We start from the raw sequence: 25,201 nt of genomic DNA, 5'->3' as shown, positions 1-25,201 counted from the left end.
TAAGAGGCTGCTGCAGGCACAAAACTGAGCCTCAAGGTCTTGATGATGGATGTGCAAGTTGTCCCACATGCTCATGCAATGGTTTTGATGTTCTGTGTGCTAGGAGCTTATATTGCTGCTAGTGTCAAGACTCCCTACCTGGGAATAGAATGCAGAAAAACTTAGATTGCAGACCTCTTGGCCGAAGGTGTGATGTCTTTATGTATAGCATAAAGTAATGCCTAAGGATCCTGAATTTAAATTACTTAGTAGGTAAGAAATCCAGGGTTGGAACTATTTGAGATAGTTGGTGTTTCTAGCTTATCAGAGTAGCTTCTCAGCTTTGAGGCATACATTTAGCTGCCAGCAAAAACATTGTATCAGTCTTGTTCCAAAAGGTTTTAGTATAAATGAGACTGAGAAATGTGGTATCTCAAGCTTATAACTGCATTGGGAGCAATACTTCTGATTTAAGTAGCCTGGAGCAAGATTACTTTGTGTTTGTGGATGTTGGGGAGAGATTGCTCTGGTTTCAGTCCTGTTCATAATACTTTTCAGGCTTTCTACAGAGTTATTGAAAAGTAAGTTCTCCTTTTGTTTCTACTACGCAGAACAGGGATTGTTACCAGGTTTCTGCCAAGGAAGAGATTTGGCACTAATTTCTGAGTTAGGTTGGTTTAATTCCTGTGTTAAACCAGTATTTTTTTGATTTTAAATGAACTGTCATGAGTACTAGATACATGGTTAATACCTTTAAATCATGAGAAGTTCACGGGAGAGTAGAGGCTGAAATACTTTCATACAGGCTAAACTTTAAAGGAGATTTGGTAATGGGCACAGTTTTGGTCTGCCTTTGACTGTCTAATTCAAGTTGGTCCATATCGGGATTGGATGCATCCTCTGTCTTTGTGAGGTGAAGCTTCCATTATGACATGCTGGAACTGAGCCGTTTGCCAAGCAGATCAGACTGAGCAGTAGAGGAATGCTTAGAAATCTGGTAATATCTGCATTGGTGAATAAAATGAGACATGCAGGTGATCCTGAACCATTTCTCAGCAGTGAAACATTTTTTTGATGAAGAAAACAAAATTCTGATCTATCTGCCCATATTGGCTGGCAGTTGCAAGAGTCCCAGTCTGTATACCAGTGATGCGATCCACTAGCAAATTTTAAGATATGGAGAGGCCTGCTTCATACTGGGTCACCAATACCATGTGTTTGAATTCAGAGTGATCAAGGATGGCTGTTGCCATCTTGGCCTGAATACTTGTCAGTGTCCTGTGGATCTGAACCAAATTATCTCCTACCCTATTACTTAATAATCAGTCTGTGGTCACAACTGCAATACTAGATTGCATTATAACAGTGTCCCAGTTCCATGAAGCTGTGTGCACACTTTAGTAGTCGGATGAGTTCAACCTGAGGGCCTCCCTGCCTCTGGAAAACCTATTGGAGGGAAGGGAAGCATCACGGAGTTCACTTATGAATTCATGTGAGCAGTCTGAAGCCCTGTTTTTAAAGGCCTGCTCTAGTAGTTTCAGTAATGCTTTTTCCATGGAGTGGAATTTCTTAAAACATCTTGACTGTTTCAGCCAATGACTATAGTTCCTTGCAGTGTACTGTCAAAGTTTGGTCCCTTACTGATTGTTATCTAAGGGTTTATTTATGAAGGAGGTAGGTGAGAAAGCAGAACTGCAGGATGTTCTCACTGGTAATCTGCAAGCATGGAATTCATGGACACAGTTTGCTGTTGAGGCAAACATTGGTAGCAGAAGTAAAGTCTACTTGGTCAGCTGAGGGAAAAACATTGGAAGTGTTCTCAGCAAAAACTAAAATTAGCGGATTGCTGTTCCGTTCTAATGAAGGTAGACAAATTAAACCTTGATGCTAATGAAGATTTTAAAGGGTACTGAACAGTCTCTTCATGTGAGAATCCTATTGACAAGAGACGTATCAGAGAACTGAGGCATGAATGTTACTTATCTTCACTTGTTAACCAGAGAGCATGTCCGGAATGAGTCACTGTGCCCAGGTTTTCTTGAGTCTGCTAACTCTTGGATGCTTTGGACTGATGCAGGTGTATCTAAGTAAACACAAGATACAAAGCAACCACATGAACTAATTATAGATGTACAGTAGGTGCGAGACCCTGGTCTCAGGAAAGCAACATAACTGAATTCTTATCAGCTGCTCTAGATAACTGTTTAGTTTAAGTGCTTATACATATTTAAAAGCAGCAGGTAACATTTTGCTTAATCTAATGTTATGCATGTGTAATTATAAAAATTAAGCTAAAAATACTTTAAATATAAGCAATATGATACTTTAAATGGGGTGAAGTCTAAAAGTCTTTAAAGCCTTTAAACCACAAGCTTTCTGCTTGTACAGGATAGAGGAGTTTAGTAGCTGTTTGCAGAATGCAAGAGACAGTAGTAGCTGCCATGTAAAAGTGAAGACTTAGGTCTAGAAAATGCAGTTTGCCATACTATATTTCTGAAACTTGAAATAGGTAGAAACTACAATGTGGTGTTCTTACAAAAAAGACTGCACTACTTAATGCCAACTGTCTTTATTGCAAATTCAGTTGTATGTGTGGAAGATAAATGCTTAGTTTTCACATTGTGGAATCTCCATGATTTCAGGCCTTTGTTTCTTTGTCACTTACCCAGGAGTGCTTGTGGAATTGTTAGCCAAACTGAAACTTCATGGAGTTCAGACTCTCATTTCAGAAATAGCTGAAATCAGATGTCATAAATTTGGGAGAATTTCTTGGCTTCAAAGCTCTTGTACTGTTCTCCTAACTGTAATAAACCTATGCTTATAAAATTCACAACTTTAACAGAGAATCCATTTAATAGGTCAGACTTTCTTGTCTTTGAACTAGCAATAATACATATACATAGACTTTGTTTGCGGTTTAGCATGCCTGCTTGTACTTCCTACAAAAGGAGGCAGGATGTGTTTAGGCATCTAGCCTGGAACTGTAATTCACATCCACAGAGCTGTGTAGCTGTGAAGCCCTGGTAACAGGCTGTTCCATTTAGTACAAGGAGCCAGGTACTCCCCACCTGAAGTTTTTTTTGCATCACTTCCTGCCTTCTAAACCTGAAGGAAGTCTATCTCAGGACACTTGCTGATCACTGTTTATGGGCCTGGTTTTCAAACTTGATCCAACTGCCTTACTGTGAAGCTTAGATGCTCATTGGGAGCCTGATCTTGCACACATTTTTCTGAAAACCTGCATTCCCTGTTTGGCGTGTGGCTGGCAGCTATCTGTCACATTGCAGTGTGTTTTCTTTATGGTCAACATTATAGGCTCAGAGTAAAATTCCTCAAGTTTTATTATGTGACCTTTAAAAATTTCATAGTTACAATCTAGAAATAATACAAAGTGATGGACAGGCACATAGGGGAAGGGTCACATTTATTTCTTCTGTCGTATCAACTTTAGTCGTAGGGAAATGGGCGTATGTCTTGTTTAATTATGCATATTTTATCTTGCCCTCTGCAGATACTAATGTCCCATTGCTGTTTTGCATGTATGCTGCATTTTGCACCTGCACTAACATAGTAGGTATCTGGAACTACAGTTCAAAAAAGTTGCTGTAGAAGTTGAACATTTCCAGAAAACTGTTGATGCAGTTGTAGTCAGTATGTTTGCAATTAGTTTGTACAGAAATAGTTTTTAGTAGTTAATACTGAAATTTCTTGTGTGTTTTGTATTCTTGAAGAACCATGGTAACAAATGCAAAGGATTCTGGGTTGGTCACAGAAGAAAACATGAGTTGGACTTGATGTGTTCAGAGTTAAGCTTATGTTGTTAACAGCAGTAATAATTCTAGTAACAGTGCAAACACTGAATTGACTAATGCATATGCATACAGTCAGTGCAATGTTAGGAGGGACTGCATAACGATCTGACAGTGAAGAGTAGTCTCCTGTAGTGCAGAGTGCAAGGAAGGACCTGGTGACAATGCTGAACTGTAATCTGCCCGAAGAACTGAGGCTGGGAGTTGGAGGAGAATTTTTTTCTGTGGATAGGTGCTCTGTCTCAGTAGACCGTGGGTAAAACACTTGATGCCTCAGTGATAGGTTTTGTGCTTGCCTTGACTCTTACAGCAGTCTTCAGGTAATCAAGGGAAAGATACGGTGTGTCTTCTGTGGAGGCAGTAGAAAGTGTTGTCTGGCTGCTTCAATCTAGAACATGTGAAACTCCTTGACTTCTGTAGCTTGCTCTGCTTCTATCATACCCATGTTAGTGTCTGTCTGGCAAGAGCAGAGCTGTTGGAAGCCTTACACTTTGTCAGTGCTGCTGCAAAGCTTCTGACTTTTTCTGTATGTGAGCAGTAAGTTTCAGAGCAATCTCATTGTTCTGCCTAGGGTGAGCAGTTTCCTGTCACTGTTGGTTTGAACAGTATTGGCTTACTCTTGAACCCTAAATCTTTCATTTCAGCCTTAATGTAAGACTAATTCTAGGGCATCTAAACTAACCTTCATGGGAGTATGGGAAGAAATATTGTCATGTACTTATGCTGTAATCTTACACTCTGTACTTTTTGCTGCCTTGAAGTACTGTACGTGGAGGCGAGGTTAGGAGACAACAAACTTAGGCAAGTGGTTTTCCATTTTCTTCATCTCCCAGAGGAAGCAAGAGGAGACAGATACTATGGTGCATCTGTGGAGTGACTTGGTCTGCAGAGTGACTATTTATATACAGTGTAGGATGATTTAAACATTCTGTGACAAAAAGTGAAAATTTTGAGGATGGTAGGGCACAAGTGCCTCTTACAGGGAAGCCCACATGAATGAACAGACCACTGCAACTTCGCCACTTTCCAAGAGGTTTGCTGTTTTTGTGAAACTCCCCATCTCTTTCCTTCTCAGCCTTTACTCCCAATGTGTTTGTTTGCAGTCATATCTAATCTGTCAGATGTTTCTGCAAGGTTCTGAGTGCACTCAGGGTGGGAGTGTGGTAGAGTAGTTTGGCAGCTAAAGGAGGAGCTAGCTGAAGCTGGCTGCTCTTTTGTGGGGTATTGAGTCTGAGAGGCCGGGGTTCTTGCTAGCTGTTGCTTAGTGCTGTGCTGAGATAAGAAATAAGTTCTGGCAGCCTGACAGTTTCTCATTTGGGTAGGGATGTGGAGAAAAGGTGTTGCCAGCCAAACTGTCTTGCCAGCAGGATGCCCTGTGCAGAACTTGACTAAAATGTGAAATCAAGAATAAAAACCGAATGGGATTGGAGGCAAACTTGTATTTATATGGTGACTTTGATCTCTTCGAAGCAACTTGCTTAAGATCTTGAAGCATAGATTTTCTGGAGGTGGGCATGAAGGGGAGGGTTCTTCTTAACATCAGCTTTTTAATTTTCATGATAGTCTATGGTTTGAGCTCTGCAGCTGTTAAAATGCAGTCTGATGTGGCCTAGGGACTCCGTGTGTTGTAGCACAAAGGTAGTGAAGCAGTTTTGAACTTTGTGTGCATATTGGAAGAAAGTACGATAGCAGATTGTTGGCCTACTTGGTGGGTGATTGGAGTACTATCCTGTTTGGACTGCAGGAATAATCCTGAAGGAGTTAAATTTTCAAATAAGCCATATGTGTGGATCCAGAGCACTATTAGTGGAAACTTGTCTTAAGCCTGTTAATATTTGTATCCTATAAGTTACCCTTCTCTGATTCTGTATATTGCTATTAAATGTTATTGAAAGAGACTTTGTGGCATTTACTGTGCTTTTTCACAGTAAACTGCCTCATCTATTGCACTTTGCATGTCTCCTGGAAATAAGTCATGCAAGCAGGTGGAGATGAAAGAACTCCTTTCATCTTATGTTACTCAAGATAGCACTTGATTGTCTCTGCACTTCCACTTGCTTTTCAGGGTTCTGAAGGCATGACACTGGCCTTTCGGAAGTTTATAGGTTTTGTTTCTACAAATAAAAAGGTAGAACCCCAGCACCCCCCCCTCCCCATTTGATTAAACCTGCATAGTCAGTGCCAGGGATTCAGTTAAGTTGCCTAGATAATCAGTTCTTACTATTGACACTGTATAAACAAGCTGGCTTTGAAATGGTCAAAGTTTATTCATCTGTATATTGACCTGAATTGATGAGCCTCTCTCCATATAAAGCATAAGCAACAACTTCATGTTTTAGAACAGGAAACCTTTTTATAAGGCTAAATATGATGAGGGACCTCTGAATGTAGTGATTCAAAACATCATTAAATCACTGCTTTTCAGCAAACACTGCTTTTTGATGGGGATTAATGCAATATCTTCCTGCACTTTTCTGTGGGCAAATTAAAATTCACTTTTGTCGGTAGTTGCAGTAATTTACAAGAAGCTTGTGAAAGTGTCAGGTCTTGCAAATTGGCACTGGTCCTGTAGTGATGTGGAGTATGTTGTGTGCTTTTAGCAGAGCTCTAGAACTTTTTGCTTTCAGCTTGGGAGTCCCCACACTGCCCGTTCAGCATGTCTTGATCACTGCTTACTCTTTCATAGGTGCTTGTAGATACATTTTGCTATGTTCTAGTGATTCTAGGCCAGCTGTTTGAATAAATGTTAACTCTAGTGGAAACCAGTGTGTTTTAAGAGACCTCAAGTAATCTGAAGTTTGTATAAGCATCACTGCCTTTCAGGATACCTGTGCTGTGAGACTAGTGCATAGTATTTATAATCATCAAGGCATGTTGTAGCGAAGTTTGCTTCAGTTTAGGTAGTAGTGATACTGACCTGCACACCCTGAAGCCCTTTCACTCCAAGGGTGTTGTGTAGATTACAAGGATCTGGGTATCCCTACAGAAATGAGTACATCCTTTCAGCCACCACAAGCAGAGTGCTAAGCAATAAGACTTGAAGCTGCAGATGGTCCTAACTGGATCATGGTTGGTCTGTTATGTATTGAAGCAGCTAGTATATTGCGTTCTATAAACAAGACCTTAATTACATGTGAGGAACATTCTTCAGATCTGTATTTTGGTATATGAAAGCACTGTATTTATACATATTTTCTTTCATTATGGTATACTTCAACTAGAAGTTCCTGCAATACAGATTTGCAAGGCTGAAATCATGGGTTTTGTGCGTAAGTGAAGGAAAGGATTTATAACTATTCTGTATGGATTTTTTTGTCTTCCTGGAGTATGCCAAGTGTGAGTAGTAGATAGAAAGTTATAGAAGGCAGCAGAGGAAAAATGTGCAAGCCTCTGGTTTTAGCGATGTAATGCTTTAATCCATATGTAAAGGGAGAACAACAAATACAGCTCAGATCCTTCAATTTCATTGTATGATCCCTTTAACAATTTTTGAAAATTAACCAATTCCCAGAGTTGTCAAAGGCACAGCCATGTTATCTTCAAGCTTTCCACACTATTGACCACCTGTTTCAATTACTTTGTTTTTACTTTTTCTTATTTGAGCCATTTGGTATAAAACTGACTAAAACAGATGCGGACTTGTAATCTGAATTCTTTCCTGTCTTCCAAGTTTCTGGAGCTGTTGAAGATGAGTTGCCTTTTTTTTTTTCTTGTGGTCTTCCTAGTGCCTGCCTGGTACCTGCTTCATGCAGGTTAAGCCATAGCCTTTTTTAAAGTGCATTTGAAGCCTAATGTTGCTGCACAATGGTTATTAAATCTTGGATCTGTAGCAAGATGCATTATTATTCCCCCATCCTCTTTTTTTAAATAAAAAAAAAGCTTCCTTCTGGAAGAATCTCGCTGTGTTCCTATAAGAATTACCTTGTGGAAACATATTTCAGTTTCAAGTAATAAAAACGTGAGCTTCTCTGTGCGTATCCTTTTCCTATGTGTATTTTCCAACTACTGTGAGAAATGGTGTGTTTTCTGCAACTACTGATCTGCAATACTGAGTAGTTCTTGTTAATCACAGCTATTAAAACTGAAGGAACGATATTCCCTTTGAAAACACTTGCAAGACTTTGTTACTGATCATTTGAAAACGGATGATAGTTCTAGGTTCTTCTAAGAATAAGCATTGATAGCACTCAGTTAGCAGGGGTACTTTTCTTCCGTTACTCCTACCTGTTAAGGAGATCAGTAAGTAGATGAGGGGAACTGGAACTTATAAACCATTTTTTTTGTTTGCTCCTTAAAATGAATCGGTTTGTTTCACAGAAGTCAGTCTTACCTTCTAAGAAGCTTGAGCACATACTGAAAAGGTTTGAGAGTTCAGCTGATTGTAGTATTCGTTTTGGCTCTAATTGCTTCTTGTCTCGTGGAATGTCTTTAAGAATTCCAGACAACGTGCAGGCTTAGCAGGGGTAGTCTTCACAGTTGCTTCAGAGAGGTATCTTGCTCAAGCCGTTGCGTTGTGTGTTCGGTGGCTCAGATGGGAAACGGCAGCCAAGGGCTCCCTCGTGTGGTGGGTGTGCCAAGCGTTCAGAGGCATCTCGCTGCTTCGTTAAAAGGCCACTGTTCTAGTTCGTGTGGGTAGGGAGAGCATGCTGAAATAATGCAGGTAGTTGCCTCCGTGAGGAAATGCAGCAATAGAAACTCTTCTAGTACCGAAGGTGCTGGTTTTTCTGCACCTGTTAGTCATCTGGTAATAACATTGCATACTTCTTTCAGCACTGACCCACTAGTATCAGCTGTGTGCTCAAGCAAAGAAAGTTCTACAGTATTTGCCTTGGATTTTGCCTGGGTAGAGAGGCTTCAGTCATGCATGTAAGAAAATTATCTTCAGCTGTAGCTGTCTGGAGAGGAGATCTTGAGGACACAGATTCAGTAGACAAATGGACAGCAGGAGACTTCAAAAGCAGAAGATGAGTAAGCTTAGTATTGGCCAAAATGTCTGGGATCAGACTTCACGTTCTCAGTAAATTATCAAGATGGTTTTAATCAGTCATGAAATAAAACTACCGTACCAGTCAGCTGCTCTGTAATCATGATGTTGGACAGAAAACAATGCATGCTTTTTCAGGAGAAAGAAAATGTTGCAAGACTACTGAAAATGCAGCACTTGAGTTCACTTCGAGTTTGTAACCTGGAAGGGACTTTTCCTGTGTGATAAAACTCTTGCAATATTTCAGAAGTAGCTTTTGGAAGGGCTTACTTAACATCTCTTAAGTTAGAGCTCATGCTTGTCTACCTTTCAAGCCTTTCTTTTAAGCTGTAACAGATTGTAAATGACCCTTGAGCATTTCCAGGCAAACACATGTTAACAGAATTGCATAGTTCAGATGAATGAATCCTCTCTTACTATACATCCAGCCCAGCAGCACTGAGTAAAGAGCTGTTGAAGATGCTGCCTTTGGCATTTGTGTCTGAAATAGTATTCCTTCTTGGTTCTGAGGTGCCTGCAGGCTTTAGGGGATGTTCCTCCTGAAACTGAGTGGCAGCTCACAAGTTGAAAACATAACAGAAGCATTTTACAGCAGTTCTGCACTCCGACATCTGTTACAGGCTATCATTCCTTGGCTACTACAGAAGGGAGCAGCTACATGGAGACATCGCTGCATACCAGTCCGGTTAAAGAAGTTTTCTGTTGTTATGTACTGTAGCCCCACTTTTTTATTTACTTTCACCTGTTTTCCAGGTGTATGGGTATAGTTGTTAAAGGGACAATCTCTTTAACTTGATTTTCAAGGAAGCTTGTCTGATCTGAAGGCTTCTCTTCTTTTTGTCCTTCTTGGAAGTGCAGCATGGAAGAATTTGGCTTTTATGTGGCAGGTATATTAAATCTTTAGAAGACAAGGCACTGCCTGTGGCTGTTGTAGCTGCTTCCAAAGGAAAAAGAAAGGAAATGAGTGGTGGCAAGTCTATTTATCTTGCAAGAAAAGTTGCCAGGCAGGACACTTCCAAGGGAGGTTGAGAGGAGAGGCTTGATTGCTGGCCTGGTGTGGTTGTGCTAAATGGCCAAGTTCAGCTGTTTAACTCCTTAACTTAACAGTATTTTAGTGCAGGTTTCTTGGAAAGAAGATGACTGGCTTGGTGTGGGCATAGATAATTTAGTTAGGAACATCTTTCAGTTTTTACTATGTTCCAGTGTAGTTCGACTACTGTTTGGAAACAAGTTCTGGATATCCCAGAGAAATGGAAGCTTAGAGGCAGCAGAAATTTGAGAAGAGCTGACTACTAAGAGATGGTAATGTGTATACTCTCCCTAGATAATATATATAAATTTGTCATGTTGTCCTGCACTTCTCTTTAACTGTTCATTAGTGTTTACAGGTGTTGCTGTCAGTCCACTTGAGGCATAAATGGCTGCCTTGGATGGGTGGGCGATCAGCTGTCTGATCCTTAACTGTCCGTCAGTAGACGGACAATAGAAAGGAGATGCCACTAGCTTTTAGAGAGCAAACACTTCGATTGAATCAAGAAAAAAATAGTGCCTTATTATAATCAGAATATGTGATCTCTAAACTGATGTAGTAGTGTATATGCAACTGAGAATGACAGCAGACGTTAAGAAACAAGTGATGTAAAATTCCCCATTCAGATGGGGGACGTGAGATGTATTTGCTGTGGAAGTGAACTTAAGTGGAACCTTCAGACTACAGAAAGCAGCAGGAAAATAGGTGACCTGTTGCTCCACGCTTACTTGACAGTGTTCTACTAACTGTCCTGTCTAGAGCAGTCTCTATTCTTAATGGCAGGTCTTACTACACTGAACTGGAGGATTCCTAAGGACACCTAGGCTGTTTAATGCAGCCAAGTATTTCATCAGTGAACACTTCTCTAGCAGAGGACTTTTTTTAGGTGGTAAGATGCATGAGTGTTCAGAAAGCTTCAGTACTTATTTTTTTCGTTTGTCACCAGCTATCTTGTTTTTCTCTCAATTATGAGTAACTTGGATAGTAATGGGCAATAAGAAAAAATGCCTTGCCTCTAGGTCTCTCAGCAGTGTTGGGTTAGTGGTTGGACTCAATGATATTAAAGGTCTTTTCCAACCTAAATGGTTCTAAGTTCCTGGGAGAGCTTTGCAGAAGTAATTAACAGTGATAGGTGAACTGAGTGGCTTGTAATTGCTTTTGAGCATTTGTCAATCCAGCAGTAACTTCTCCTAGCTGGTATAAATAGCTGTGCCTCATGGAAATGTGTGGTACAATGTAGTGATGCATTTTATTTTTATCCTATAATCCTTTCCCTTAAGGAAAAATTAGACTTGGCTTGGATCTTCCTAACAGCCAGTTAAATTTCTTGTCGTCTTGTCAGTTCGTCACTTTTCTCACATCCCCCAGTAGTCCAACCTAAGTCTTCATCATGATTCTTTACTTCTAAAATTCAGTTGTTGCAATGGGAATCTGCTGTACTCTATCAGCTTAAAAGCATTGAAGCTGTTGCTGGAAATAACCAAGGTGTCCTTTCACATAAGTAGAGTTGTAGAGTTAAGTTATTCCTATTCAGGAAGTTGAATGTGTGTTGTCAGGAAAAGGAGAATGATGTTGTTTTACCAATTCCAATAAAGGGGTTCTCTTCTGTTTTAAGGAATATTGCTGCTACTTTTAAAAGTAAAGTGTTAATAATGGACAAGGGTGTCAATTCTGTCACATATGCTTTGTATGACCACTTCCTCTGTGGATAGCACCCATTTGGGACTTTTGCTGGATGTTGTATAGCAGATTTTCTTTGAGTATTTACAGTTGTGTGCAGTATTGAAATAGGCTCTTCTTATAGTAAACAAACACTTGTGAAACAACTTGGGCAGGATAGAATTAGTTTTTGTGACTCTTCCTCTGATAAGTATTATGAATTGGAGCCTGTGCATTTTTCAAGCAAAAAAGTGACATTTTTTCAAGGCACAGTAGTAAATTCAGGAGCACAGTGGACATGGCTATATATTCCTACTTATTTCCCTTTTCCAACTTGAAACTTTTTTGGCCTTTAGTTGACCATTGCCTGTGAAGGCTTTCTAATTTCCTAAGGTCTGTATCAATATGTTTTTTATATCCTTCTTACTTAATTATAAAATATTTAATCTATGCTTTTTTATAATGTGTGTGTATCTCCTCTCAGGCCTCTTGAGAAGTACTTTCAAGGACTGATTAGAGCTAAATTGTCTTCCTCTCATCTCAAAATCTGCTCTGTATATTTACTGTAATGTCAAAATCACTCTTTAACTTGCATCATCATCATTATATGTGAAAAATATATATCATATATGACAAAAAATATGAATTTTGTCAGTGACCCACTTAATGATGGATATAGTATGCCTAGGTCAAAGATGCCTGCCTGAAAGGATTTTTTGCCAGTTAGGCTTCATGTTGATTTTGTTGCAAGTCAGTTACATAAAGCATAAAACTTAAGTAACGAGTATGAACTTTCAAATCATAACCTTTGCTTGAAGTCTTTTGTTCATGGGCGTGTGAGATGCACTTCTGTGTGCGTTTTGGGTTTATCAGATTTGTTGAAGACAAATTCAAGTCAAACTGCTTTTCCTCATTTATTTCCTCATTCCTTCCAGATCACTTCACCATTTTGACTTTTCCTACTTCAGGTGGTTTCTTCTTTTTATCAATTATTTAGCTAACTGTTGTTTTATTCTACACCTCATTGCCTAATACTTACAGTGATCTGAGCATAAAATCTAGTAGAAAGTGTACTGTAACAGCTTTAAACAGTGCTGTGAAATAGCCACAAGAACTATCAAGGAGAAGCTGAATCGACAGTTTGAGCATGTAGCCTCTGAAGTATTGCTCACTTCTGCAAATGATCAGAGTATTCCCCCTGAAGGTGGTGAATGTTTTCTTACTCTGGCACAAGTAGTAGCTCACAAAAATAAGGAACTCGGTTGCTCTTTTCTTTGATACAAGCTAAATTCAACAGTGTTATAGGTCTCAGTTATGGAAAAAATACCTGATGTGCACAGATAATCTCTTGTTTGTGTTGAGGTTGTGTAGGCCATAATTTTGAAGATCTGGGTAGAAGGGGCTAAACTGACTATTCAGATTACTTAAACACATAATAGAAAAAGCACCAGGATGACTGACCTGTAGAGACGTCAGTTGTTTTTCAGATTATAAGCATAAATTTGAAAAACAGAGCTGAGGCAAGAGCCAGATGGAGCTCACCCCATTTTAAAACAGTAGGAGACTAAGATGCTTTTTGATACACATTTTAATCTGAGGATTATTTAACTTGCGGACAACTATAGATTTACCCTCTTTCTTTGAGTCACCCAACTGAATTCGGACATGTAATCTACTTGAAGTGTGTTACTAGACTTGGAACCAAGCGTGTGTTCTGCAGGAGATGTCTGTCTTGGCAAATGGATTTTGGTGTAGAAGAGGCACAAATAGAATAGTCCAGAGCTGTTTTCTGTCAGTGTTCAGTTTAATTCTTGGCAACACAAATTAGTTATTACAATTACTAAATAATGTAGTTCCTCTTTTTAAATATCCCAAGTGGTGGCAGATTTGGTTTAAGAGCTTCTTGGTCTGTCTTGAAAGCAAGAAGTTTAGACATGGAGGAAGGGGAAAGCTACACAGGAAGAGAACTTTTCTGAATTATACTAGCCAGGCATCTCTTGAGTACCATTTGTGTGCAGTGGGCATGCTGCTCTTTCTTCATCTGAAATGCATAGTCAGATGGCACTTTTCTGGTTTGTACAGCTGTAGTGGTACTAGCATAAGTTTGAGCTGTAAAACAGTGAAACACTTAGAAAGAACTGAGTTTCTAAGTTCTTGTAACCCAGCTGGCACTCTTCTACCAAGTGAGAAATACCACAAGCTGTGATACATACTTTGCAATAACTGGGGTATCTGATAGGTAGTTAGAAATAGCTGCTTCCACTGCATTTTTTGAAATGCTTCTCTGGATTTTCTAAAACTTAGTCATCTGAGCTGGCAAACCTCTTAAGCATCTTCCCTTAACAAAAGCAGGAAGACTTAAGTGGTCCCTCAAGCATCTGATTCCAGAAGTCAGGTTCAACTTCCAATTTTATTGCTTGTTGAGAGTCAAGATTCATCTTTGTGTGCTCCTGTGAAGAAAGTGATTTTTTTTTTTACTCTGAATTATTTATAATGTGTAATTGAACTACTAATGTTCAGGCAAAAGTCCAATCTTTCTAAGATGTTTTACTTAACCTCCTCAAATATATAAGGCCATCGGAATGTCAGATCTGAACACCTTTGAATTTTAGATGATAGCCCAAGTTAAACAAAACTAAATTAAATGAAAAATCATTCATGGAATCATTGAAGGCAGAAGGGACTTCTGCTGATAATCTAGTCACCTCCCCTTCCCCAAGCAGATTCTCCCTGTAGAGGGTTGCACAGGGCCATGTCTAGTCAGACTGTATCTCCTGGAATGAAGACTTTGCAACCACTCTGGGTGGCCTGCTTCAGTGTTCACCCCCTTAATGCTGAAACCTCTTTTAATTGCAGAATTGCAGAATAAACCTGCAGGAGTAAGTTCAAGCTTGTACCGAATAAATTACTGGATTTTGTTTGTGCAGCTTCCCAGGCTAGTCTACTAATGGTTACCAAGTTTCAATCATCTAATTTCTCCAGAAGAACTGGTCATGAATGTTACCCTTTGTAACAGCTGGGGGTGCTCTTTGCCTGCACTTGTCTGGGTGTTTTTAATGTGGAAAGTAGATCACATGAACAGAGAGGTTGTAGGAATAACTTTTGCGTGCCTTTTTCTGTTCAGTCTGGAATTAGGGAGTATGTATTGGGAGTGCCTTACATATTAAAACCTCAGAGGAAGCTGTTTCATCTTTTAGGGTTGTGTTTAAATAGGTTCCTTCCTAGATGATTAACATGAAAAATCAGCATTTCTGTATTTGGAAATAAGACTAAAAATAAGTGTTGCACAAAAAAAGGACATTCCTTTAAGTTGCTCTTCTGGAGATACTGCTGGGAAGAGTTTCTGCAGACAGTGGGAATGATGGAGGTGACAGGTATAGAAATTCTGCTACTCATCAAACTAATAAGGAAAAAGGCACTTCTAAGATGAGTAGCTTAGCTATATCTAGGTGGAGCTTTAAATGGATACAGAAATGCTTGTGCATATTTCCATATTGTTTGTTACAGAAACACAGAATTGCTAAGGTTGGAGGCACTTCTGGAGATCATGTAGTCCAGCTTCTCACTCAGAGCAGGGTTGTCTAGAGAGAGTTGCTCAGGACTTTGTCCAATTGGGTTTTGGATGTTTTTTAATAACTTTATATATATAAAAACCTATTTGTGGCTTCATTAGCCAATTTATTTGTGTTTGTGTGCTGTTTTGAGGAGGGGACTGGGAACAACGAGGGTAGCTTTTTTAGGGGAAGGTGACATAGTGGTAGTGTCCTCTAACTTTTGGTGCTACAGTAGACTGTTTAGTAACAATCACACTACTGCAGGCATCCATGATTTTGTACAAATCAATCTCATTCAATCGGGTACAAACTGCCTGTCAGCTTTTTGCTTTATATACTATTTAATACATGCTGTATAGATACCATGCAACAACTCGATACAGCATACGTTCTTCTATATCTTTGCTGGCAACAAATTGACTTGCCATTTGTGCTTTGTAATGTGGTCTATACTCTTACATTGCTGTGTCTCCAAGCTAATATTTCAAACTAGCATTTTGTGAATTAGATATATTGGATGCTTGCCTCTTGCTTTTTGACTGGTTTTTGGACCTTGTCACTTCAATTTCTAAGAAAAGCATGGTGAAAGAGTATGGGAGTGTTTCTGAAAAGGTCCATACTAGTAAAGGACAGTATTTTTAGTAAGTGGTATCCTTTTGCTTTGTTAAAATTTTCTACCTGTTTGCATTCTTACGCACTAAAAATATTTTAAAAGGGGTATGCTATTTAAGGATGGTATATGGTAGGTTTTGAAACTGTCAAGAGACAACTACTACTAAATGCAAATGTTCAGTGAGAAATGCTTAGACTGAATATGCTGTTAGAAATGGGCTGTGGTTCAGTGATAAAAGAGCTAATTAAAAATGTCCATCTATCATCTGATTTGCTGATGCTAAAAACCTGAAAATGTTGCATCTTGTTGCTCATACTAGGTTTTTTTGAATATAGGAACATAGTGAGCCTTTAAACTCCTTGTTACTGAGAGTTTCTATTTAGTGTATGAAAAACATCTGTAGAAACGTTCAGCTTCACATTTGGTTCGAATACTGATACTGAGGTATATTTGAAACATGCTCAGTTTCAAGCATGAGTCCAGAATTTTGCCACTATACTTTGTGTTCAATTAAGGAGTTAACAGTGATTTAGTGGATTTCTAATACTATCTTACCTTTGATGCTCCAGATCATAACAATCCTGAACCTATTTTGCATAGCAGTTTGTCTTTCATTAAACTGACTGTAGTCATTTCTGTGTTGAACTTAAGGCAGTCAGTCCATGGGAACGTGGAAGGAAGCTGGTTAAAAATAACCTTACTGGAAAAATTGGGTGTTGTGAGCCTTAGAAGCTATCTGGGGCAGATACTGTTCTTTACCAGAAACCATTTTTGCTCACTGTTTATATAGATTTTAACTGTTGTCTATCCAGTGCATAGCACTGTGGTACTAATGATCACTCTTCTTCCTCTCTTTAATCAGGACAGAGCTTGGGTTATGGTTTTGTGAACTACGTTGACCCCAAGGATGCTGAAAAAGCTATCAACACTCTGAATGGATTGAGACTCCAAACTAAAACCATAAAAGTATGTAGTGTTAATTATTTAAAGAAACTGAAATGTTTTGACTTACTGTTGATCAGATGCATGATTATTTTTCCCTTTCCAAGTGTAACTTAAGCCTTCTGCTAATGTCAATAGAAAAATAGACTAGGACTTACGTAGCAGATGGTGAGTCCTTGGTAGTCTGTTTAAATTTAGTGTTAGATTATGGTTAAGTATAGAAAACTTTGATTTTTTTTTTTAATGCACTTGATAACATTTTAGATGTGAGTTAGAATTGTTTTAACTGAGAAATTGTGTTGTATATTTCAGTCACAGAAACACAATATTGCATGTAGTCTGAACACTGTACTATGTGCTTCATCCCTGATTTGTTGATGAAGATGGTATAACTTACTAATACCCTTTTTTTTGAGGTTACTAGTGTCTTTTTTCTCTTTTTAAATCCTTAAAATGAGACACTGAAGTAACTATTTTGCTTATCTATGAATTACTGGACTTCTAGGGCTCCAGTCTCTAGGTCTCTAACTTGCGGTTCCTGTTTCTTTGTTTGCATTGTAACTGCTGAACCTTGTTTACTAAACTCAGTTTCTCAAATTTCTTAGAAGCAGAAATCTTGAGTTACTTTTTGTCATCTCTACTCCCTTAATCAATTATCAGAAAAGCTGGGATACTCATTTGAGCAACTGTTTGGGCTCTGAAATCTTGAGAGGAAACTTAAAACTTTACCAGGGAATGCAGACTTCTGAACACTTTTCATAGGTGTTGGTGCCTGAAGGCCATCCATGTTCCAACTAGACTTTTCCCCATCATTAAACAGCAGGGTTTGCTAGCTGATCACTTGGATAGGGACTGCCCATTAACTAGGATTGTGTTTGAGCCATAAGATAAAGCTCACTTCTTAAAAGTTTGAACTTAAAGCAGTGCAGAGCCATTTACAGATGACTGAGACAAAAATATGGCAGTAATTATGGTTAAATTCCCTACCTATTCTGGATTCACAGGATTTAATAAAATGGATTACACTATTTGAAACTTCTATGTTGCTGTTTAACAAATGGTGAATCATAGCTCACAGTAACAATGGACGAAAAACATGGACGGACGAGTTGAGGAAAGTCATCTTGTGCTCCAGGTTTTTGTCTTTTGGGTGCTGGTGAGAAAGGGAATGAGTTTGCATTCCAGCAGTATTGCAGGTACAATGTATCTTTGCATTTCATGTCTTAGATGACACCAGTGCTTTGTTTTCCTACCTTCCCAGGACAAGAAAGTAGAATTGTAGGTTATAAACAATACCAGACTGTGTCCCTGGTAGTGAGACTAAAGCTTATGTGTAAGTTACCAAGGATTCATGCCTTGGATGTCCTCAGCTAAAGAAAATCTGAAATATTTGAGCTGTCACATGCTAAAATGACCTCTTCACCAAAACAAAGAAGATCTCTTTAGTTAGAAAAAATGGAAATGCTGTTTGTTCATGTTACAGGCAAAATTCTGACTTTAGCTACCCACACTCAGGCCTGTTTGACTTCAGCATCTTTTAGTGTTAGTGTGCATGACCTGAGGGGGGAAAAACTGCTTTACTCCCACCTCTCAAGTAATTTTCCTTCTTAGATATGAGCTGGGTTTCAGGCCAAGTTTTCATGACTGGGTTCTCCTAAGTTGTTGTTTAAAGAGGCTGTTTTTACCTCCTCCCATGCTGCAGAGTGGGCAGAGGCTAGGGGGATCCCTGATATATTTTAAGACCAAGGCATTTGTACGTTGGGCAGTTGCTTCTCCTGTTAAAAGAACTAAGATGTCTGTGTGGCAGTGACTTAAAAGGAGACTTACCAGGAGTTTCTGCCTCTCTGTGTATCATCAGAAATGCCCAGCCCACTGGGAAGCACTCTAATTTTACGTATTCCTCTGATCAGCCTGGAGGCAATACTGAGCAGATACAAAGCTGATGTCTGAAGCCTTTGCTGCCTTGGAGGGCAACATCGGGGGTGCAGGGAGTCACTCACCAGACCTCAGTGCTAGGACCTTTGCAGAGACTACTTACGGTTTATAGACCTATTTGTCCAGAGTTTATACTCCTATTAAAATTAAGAACCTGTTTGGCAAACTCAGAATCAAACTCTTAGACTTCCTTTCAGCTTTAAAAAATGGATGTAATTGAGATTTTTATATATACTTTCATATGAAAAATGATAAAATAGGATAGTGTTAGTGGATATTTTGACTTCCAAAGAAACTGGATGATTGTTCTCTGTACGTTTTCTGGGAATTTTTGTAGAAATTACTAGTACTTTACTAGACTGACGATTGAGAGCATTTGTTTCCTCTTGGTCTATAAAACTGGAAGGAATGTTGTTGGTTAGGTGATGGACCTTCATATTGTGGCTGAACTGAGAGCGTTCCCTCTTGGGGGGAATTTTCCTGATCCTGATGTAGATTGGGGCCATGACAGGTATCTGATCCACTGCTTCTGTACTAGCCTGTTAGTAATTGGATATTTCTCTGATTCCTAAAAGGGGATGCCACCTACTGTTTTCTTGAAATAAAATACATTGAAAAGGTGAATTAGCAAAAGGCAGGCTTAAGCTGTTCTGTATGGGTAGTGACATTATGGGTGGTGACATTGAAACCTATTATCTCATACCTTTTTAAAAAGAGCATCTTGTGGAATGCTTTATGGAGGGAGTACTCTATTGAGCTACTTGCAAAGTATCACAAGCAGATTTCAGATCCATACCCCAAAGCAAGTTGTAGCAGTCCTAGTCTTGTCTAACCTGGTGCCAGTTCTGTTGCCTTCTGATTTGACCTGAATATCAAGACTGTGGAGTGGGTATGTGTTGATGTTGAAGGCATGTCTAGGTGCGTTAGATACCAGAACCCCTCTCTGCTAGCCAGAATTCCTGCACGTATTACATGGTAGCCTCTGTGGCATAATTTAGTTTTTGTAGTGTAAACAGGATTATTTGTATTGCAAGTAGCCTGTGAAGTTTGGGTTTCATCTAGTTATGCAACTTCAGTGTCAAAATAAGTTGTATCTTAGAGGTAGAACGTTTTCTGTGGCTTCTCTTTTGGAAGAAGCAGCTGCTGGGAAGCACTTTGGCTCTGTTCTATTTAAAAGCCAATGAAAATGTGGAGTGATTTTTCTGCTTACCCACTTGATTGTCCATGACTTTTTTTTTCATTTGGGTTGTCCTGGAAGGATGGTTTTTCCCAGATGTGGAAGACTGAAGAGCAAACAGCATATGAGTGCTGACTTGCACATAGTTAAAAAAATTCAGTGAATGTTTTTGTTGGGGTGTGTGTGGGTGGGAGATAAAGGTAACTTATTGTGAGATTATCTGAATAGGAATATCTTTGTGTGGCATAAAAGACTTCTATGAAAGTATAGTAAAGACAGCTAAAGAGGAGTGGGGAAAAAATAGTCCTGTCCTTTAAAACGGCAGAGCTGTGTGAGATGCTGAATGAGGCAACTTTTTACCTAGATTAAGAGCAGCAGGAGAACACAGGAAAACCTCTTTGGCTTTTCTCTGTGGGTGCTAGACTGTTTGAATGATTGACATGGCCTTTTCTGGATCATAGCTGCCAAAGGGACACTGCAGATGGCAGTCATATAGTGCTTGTTGTGCCTCACAAAGTGAACTGGGGCAAAGGAGCATCCTCAAGTAGCAGAATCTCTGTAGTAGGAGCTGACAGATGGTTTCCTTACTCATTAGTGCTGGTATAGACATGTACAAGTATGTGTTAAAGGGAAAAAAATCATTTGTCCAGGTTAGAGGCCTAGGAGTTGTCCTTTTTTTCTAAGACAGCATTATCTAGCTGTATCTTTAATGAGCCTAGTACTTAAAAAGCAGATTTACTGAGTTTTCCTCCTCTTTAAGTTCTTCAGACTATTGGGGTATTTTACATGGGTAATCGCCACCTGTCACCGGAATAAAGATTTAAGAAATATTTTATCTGAAGTATTAAATCTGTAGGTTTCCTTCCCACTTCTTTATAGCTTTGCATATATTAAAAAAAAGAAATGGGGCTTAACAAGTAATACTCTGCCAACTTCCTGTTGGAGTGAAGTTTGATAAATTCTTAGGCTACAAGTACAGGTGTCCTACTTTGCCATCATCACCTAGTTAACTGCCCTGCTGTAGAAAGGTATGTAATGAGAAGAGCTAGTTAGAACTTCAGTAGAAGAGCGAACACGGAAATACTGGCTTTACAGATGCCCAAGGAAGTGCATTACAGCAAGGGAAGACTTGAAGTGGAGGGATGTGCCACAATTTCAGTAGTGTCCTCTGAGGCAGTGTCCTTAAAACTTGGCTTTATGCATTGCAACTTCACCTGGTGCCTTGAACCATTACTTAGATTTATGGTAAGACTCATTTTAAAGGAATTAACCTGTTAATTTAACTGCCCAAGATCTCCACCCTTACGAACTTCTACCTATGACAGTACTCTCGAAAATGCTTTTTACGCTTAGTGGAAAATAACAATTCTGCAAAAAGAAACATGCTAGTTCTACCTACGCACAAACTCTGAAGAGGTTGAAACTATTCCCATCTTCACCACTGATACTTACAGAGGAAAATTTTGGTAGTGTCACTTTTTGTAGCAATTTTTTCATTAATTTCCCTGGGGAGCAATGAAGTGAGTTGTGTAAAAAAAAAAAAAAAAAAAAAAAAAAAAAGCCTGTTAAAATACCAGTGGCAAGTGAGCTGTGAAGGTGAGAGAAACCCTCCTTACAGTCTTGATCCACCCCCCACACTAAAGAATATTGGAGTAGCAAAAGGGGATCCTATCTGGAAGTTTAATTAAAGCTAGTCAGTTTTACTGATGCTATCAGTCAGCAAAGATTGAGAAGGGGGCATGGTGCCAGACCATTTAGCAGTCTTGACAGGGTAATCGAATACCTCAGGACTGTGTTCTTAAGGTAAGATTGAAGTGCTGTAGCAGATCCAAAGCACAGAAAGAATTTGTCTTGGAACAAAAGTAAGTAAAGGTGTGTGTTTCCCCTTTCTGTAGGAGTTGTATAAATGGTAATTACACAATCTTTTAGCTATGTTGCAGTTAAAGCTTTGACAGTATTTCCATTTTAAACCCCCTCTTCACATGCCTCTTTACCCGCAGGTAAAATTTGTTCACTGAAATTCAAATCCCCTCAGACTCTTACTTAACCAGCTTAAGCTGGCTGCTTGGTTTTCATGTTGCTGAGTAATACTCAGAGAAGTCTTCACTTCTGAATGCATATTGCTGTCACTTCATGTAAGCCACATGGTTGTTCATTAACGCCTAACCACTCTGAGGAAAATAATGCAGTGTGTCAGACTAAACTACAAAATGTGCTAATCTCATCTTTAGTAACTACCTGTCTTTTTTTTTTTTTTTTTGTTTGGACCCCAAGTGCTGTGTTGCATCTGATTATAGAGTTTCTTGCAGGAGTCTGTCCCTGCTTTCCCTGTGGCAGAGGATCCATAGACCAATGCAGCACACCCTAAGGGTGCTGAGCAGGCTCGCAGCCAAAACCCTCAGTGGTGCAGTAAGGTCCTTCCTGAGCCTGCGTGATGGTGGTGTTTCTGACACTGCAGTTAGAAAGGGCTAGCAGTACTGTATGAAGCTGAGGGAAGGCTGCAAGCATTGCTTGAAACCCAAGCTCTAAGCAAGCTGAAAAAGTCAACAAAACCAACAAAACCCTGCTTGTTACTACTGAGATCAGGGATGCATCTTCCAGTCTTCTGCCCTCCCTGTGCTATGCAAAGTTCTTTAAGTAGGATATGGCTTTCTGCATTGGGTCCACAACACTGCAAATGGCAGGCATGGAGGTCTGTCTAGGTGGGGCTTTTTAACCCAAACACTTGTTTTCTCCATAAGAATGCTTTTACTATTGTAAAATATGGCTGTGCTTATTTTTGAAATTACAGAAGTCTTGAGACAAACTGAATTCTTTTAAGTAGTGGCTTTCAAGTTTTTTGATATTAATTAAATGTTGACTCTGCATGGATGAAAGACACACAGTAATAGTTTTTCCTGAAAGGATGCAAGATATTCCAGTGAAGTGATAACAAAGTGGCAATGGATATGTGTTGTGCATTTCTATAAGGTGTGTGTGAAATGAATAATGCAAGAGAGGCCCAAGAGATCTGCCTGACAATATCTGTTAGCAGCAGCGGCTCCCTAGACACAACATGGAGAAGCTGAAGTGTACTTGTTTTCTTCAGAAAAAGGGAAAACATGTGAACAGCTCACCTCTGCTTCAAAAACAGGAGGAGTATTGGGGTCTGCTGTTTCGAGATCCTGGTTTTGATGATTATTCCTGTGGAGGGTTGGATACTAACCTGTGCGCTCTTGTCCTCTAAAGTATTAAATGGTATGGGTGGGTTTTTTTATTGGAAGTGTCTGAAATCTATGATGCTCTTAGTGGTTGAGCGTGAGTGGGGAGGGAGTGTTCATCAGATCAGAAGCAGGAAAACAAAGTATGGAGGGGGGGACTTCAAGACTATCAGAAAGTCAGAAGTAGGAAACTGAAAATGTTTGGACACTGGATCTCCTTTTATTTCTTTTAATTGTACTTAGAATTTAGGTTTATTACTTTTACAGAGACTGTGATAGTTAAAACTGCAAATTGTGAAATGTTCATCTGTATTAATATTTTTAATTTTTATTTTAATTGTTAATAAATATTTAAATTAATTTTATTAAATTTTATGTTTAAATTTTAAAATTTTAATATAAAAATTAAAACAAATATTTAAATTTAATTTTAAATACATATTTAACTTTTAAAGGCAGAACAGCGGAATTGCTATTGTGCGGTAGTAGTACTTAATTCCCATCTCCTGTTCTAGTGCAGAAAGAGGTCAGTGACCTTCTTGGCTTTCTTTCTCTTAGTATGATACACTTCTGATAGTACAACAGTTTACCTATATTATCTGAGCCCCTCTAGGAAAACCTCTGTTTCTGTTTTTGTCTGTAGCAGGATTTCTAGTTTTCTGTTGTTAACATGTATGTACCATTACACTTGCTTCTGTTCACCAGATGGCATTTTGGCTCTCATCTGCTTCAGACAAAGTCTTGTGAAAGCCTGTTTGTGGTGTTCCTCTGTTATGTACAGCAGCAGTTTTGTGAGGTCTTCCTCTTTGAGCAGTGTGCTGTCCTTAAGCAGCTGTAGTCTAAGCAAGACTCCCGGTCTTCTTCCTTTTAGCCATAGAAAGACTGATCTTGAGATTTAATTTCATCCTGGAAGAAGGCTGTCATAAGAGAATGCTGGCATAATGAAAATGTGTAGACCTTGTATCTAGTAAAGAGAAATAGAGGGGAAAAAACCACAAACACAAAACCCAGAAACAAAATACAGAAAAAGGAATGTGATCAAGACCTAGGAACTAAAGCTGCCAACTGGGCATAAAGTGCAATGTCAAACTGAAGTTGGAGAAGAGCTAACCAACAAATGTGGAGTGTTCTGTATTTCAGTTCTCATCCACTTTCTTCTTACAGTGGAATATATGTGTTTAGAATTAGGTGAAAATGACAGAATTAACTTAAATTCTAATAGAAACAATGCAGTTTAGGGCTGGCCCCTTGTAGTAGCAACAGTGCAGGTTAGAGCCCGTCCAACCTAGTCATCACACCAGGCCTTTCTCATCTTGAAGTCTGCAGCAAACAGACCCTTTTGTCTTCATCAGTGCTTATAGCAGGAAACAGAAGGAAAGCCAGTTTACCCTTTCAGAGTCAGTATCTCTGGACACTTACTCTAAAATTCAGTAAGCCATCCTTGCAGAACATGGTAGCCATTGTTCTGAGGTGTCTTCTGTCTTGATTGCTGTTTCTGACACTGCCTCTTTGAGAACACAAATGCAGCTTTTGCATAAGGTGATTGTTTTCAAAATACATTCTACTATCATTTTACACTTGGCTTTTAGCCTAAGTAAGGCCAGAAACAAATTTAGAAAGACTGCTTTTTTTTTCTATGATGTTGGAAAGTCCTCATCTGGTACTGTGACATGATCTGTAAAGATCCTTTCACTGACTTTGAAAAAAGTTAAAGCCACGAGCAAAGTCTAGCCATGAAAAATTTGGGTTTGTGTGTTAAGACTCCTAAAGCTTATTCTTAATCTGTCACTGATGTTTCCAAGGAATATTTTCAGAGAGCTGGCAGAACCATCTGAACATAAGACATTGCAATAGTGGATTTCTTAAGTGCAAGATCAACTTTATCTGTCTTTGCTTGCTGAGTCACAAATCTATCACCCTTGCATGAAGTAAATTCACGTACCTTTGGTATAGCTGTCTGCAGAAAATTCTCTTACAAATTGGAAGAAACCTTTTTTTTTAGAAGCGATGTTATTCCTAAGAACTGTGGAACAAGAGGTGGTTTTCTGGTAGCTACTAGAAGTCTGAACAGGCCTGCTGATCTAATTGAAGCACCTCCACCACCCAAAAGAACCTTCTGTTGCTTGCAGACAGTGTTGTCAGACATGCAGTGAACTCTAGCTGCTTGTTTTCTTTGGCTTGTAAGAGAACTGAGGGTATAAATCCTTCTGGAGCAGGTTTAGCTGCTGGCAACTGCGAGACACGAGTGATGCCTGGAGTCCCATAAGGATGTCACTTTCCAGTGTCACGCCTGCTGCTTTTCCAAATGAAAGATGGTTT

The 25,201-nt window shown here is 39.2% G+C and overlaps 1 protein-coding gene across 2 annotated transcripts in view; it reads left to right on the top strand.

Annotated features, from left to right (window-relative positions):
- Positions 1 to 25,201, top strand: part of ELAVL2 (ELAV like RNA binding protein 2) — a 46,120-nt gene that overhangs the window by 5,729 nt on the left and 15,190 nt on the right. For both annotated transcript variants that reach the window (XM_040580877.1, XM_040580876.1), the window contains exon 3: positions 16,491 to 16,594. In XM_040580877.1, coding sequence (XP_040436811.1) covers positions 16,491 to 16,594 — 104 coding nt within the window. The remainder of the gene's footprint in view (positions 1 to 16,490; positions 16,595 to 25,201) is intronic.

The sequence above is a fragment of the Falco naumanni genome, chromosome Z (assembly GCF_017639655.2).
Source record: "Falco naumanni isolate bFalNau1 chromosome Z, bFalNau1.pat, whole genome shotgun sequence".
NCBI classification, from domain to species: Eukaryota; Metazoa; Chordata; class Aves; order Falconiformes; family Falconidae; genus Falco; species Falco naumanni.
Note: the sequence above shows the minus strand (reverse complement) of the source record. Positions and strands in the feature narration are given on the sequence as shown.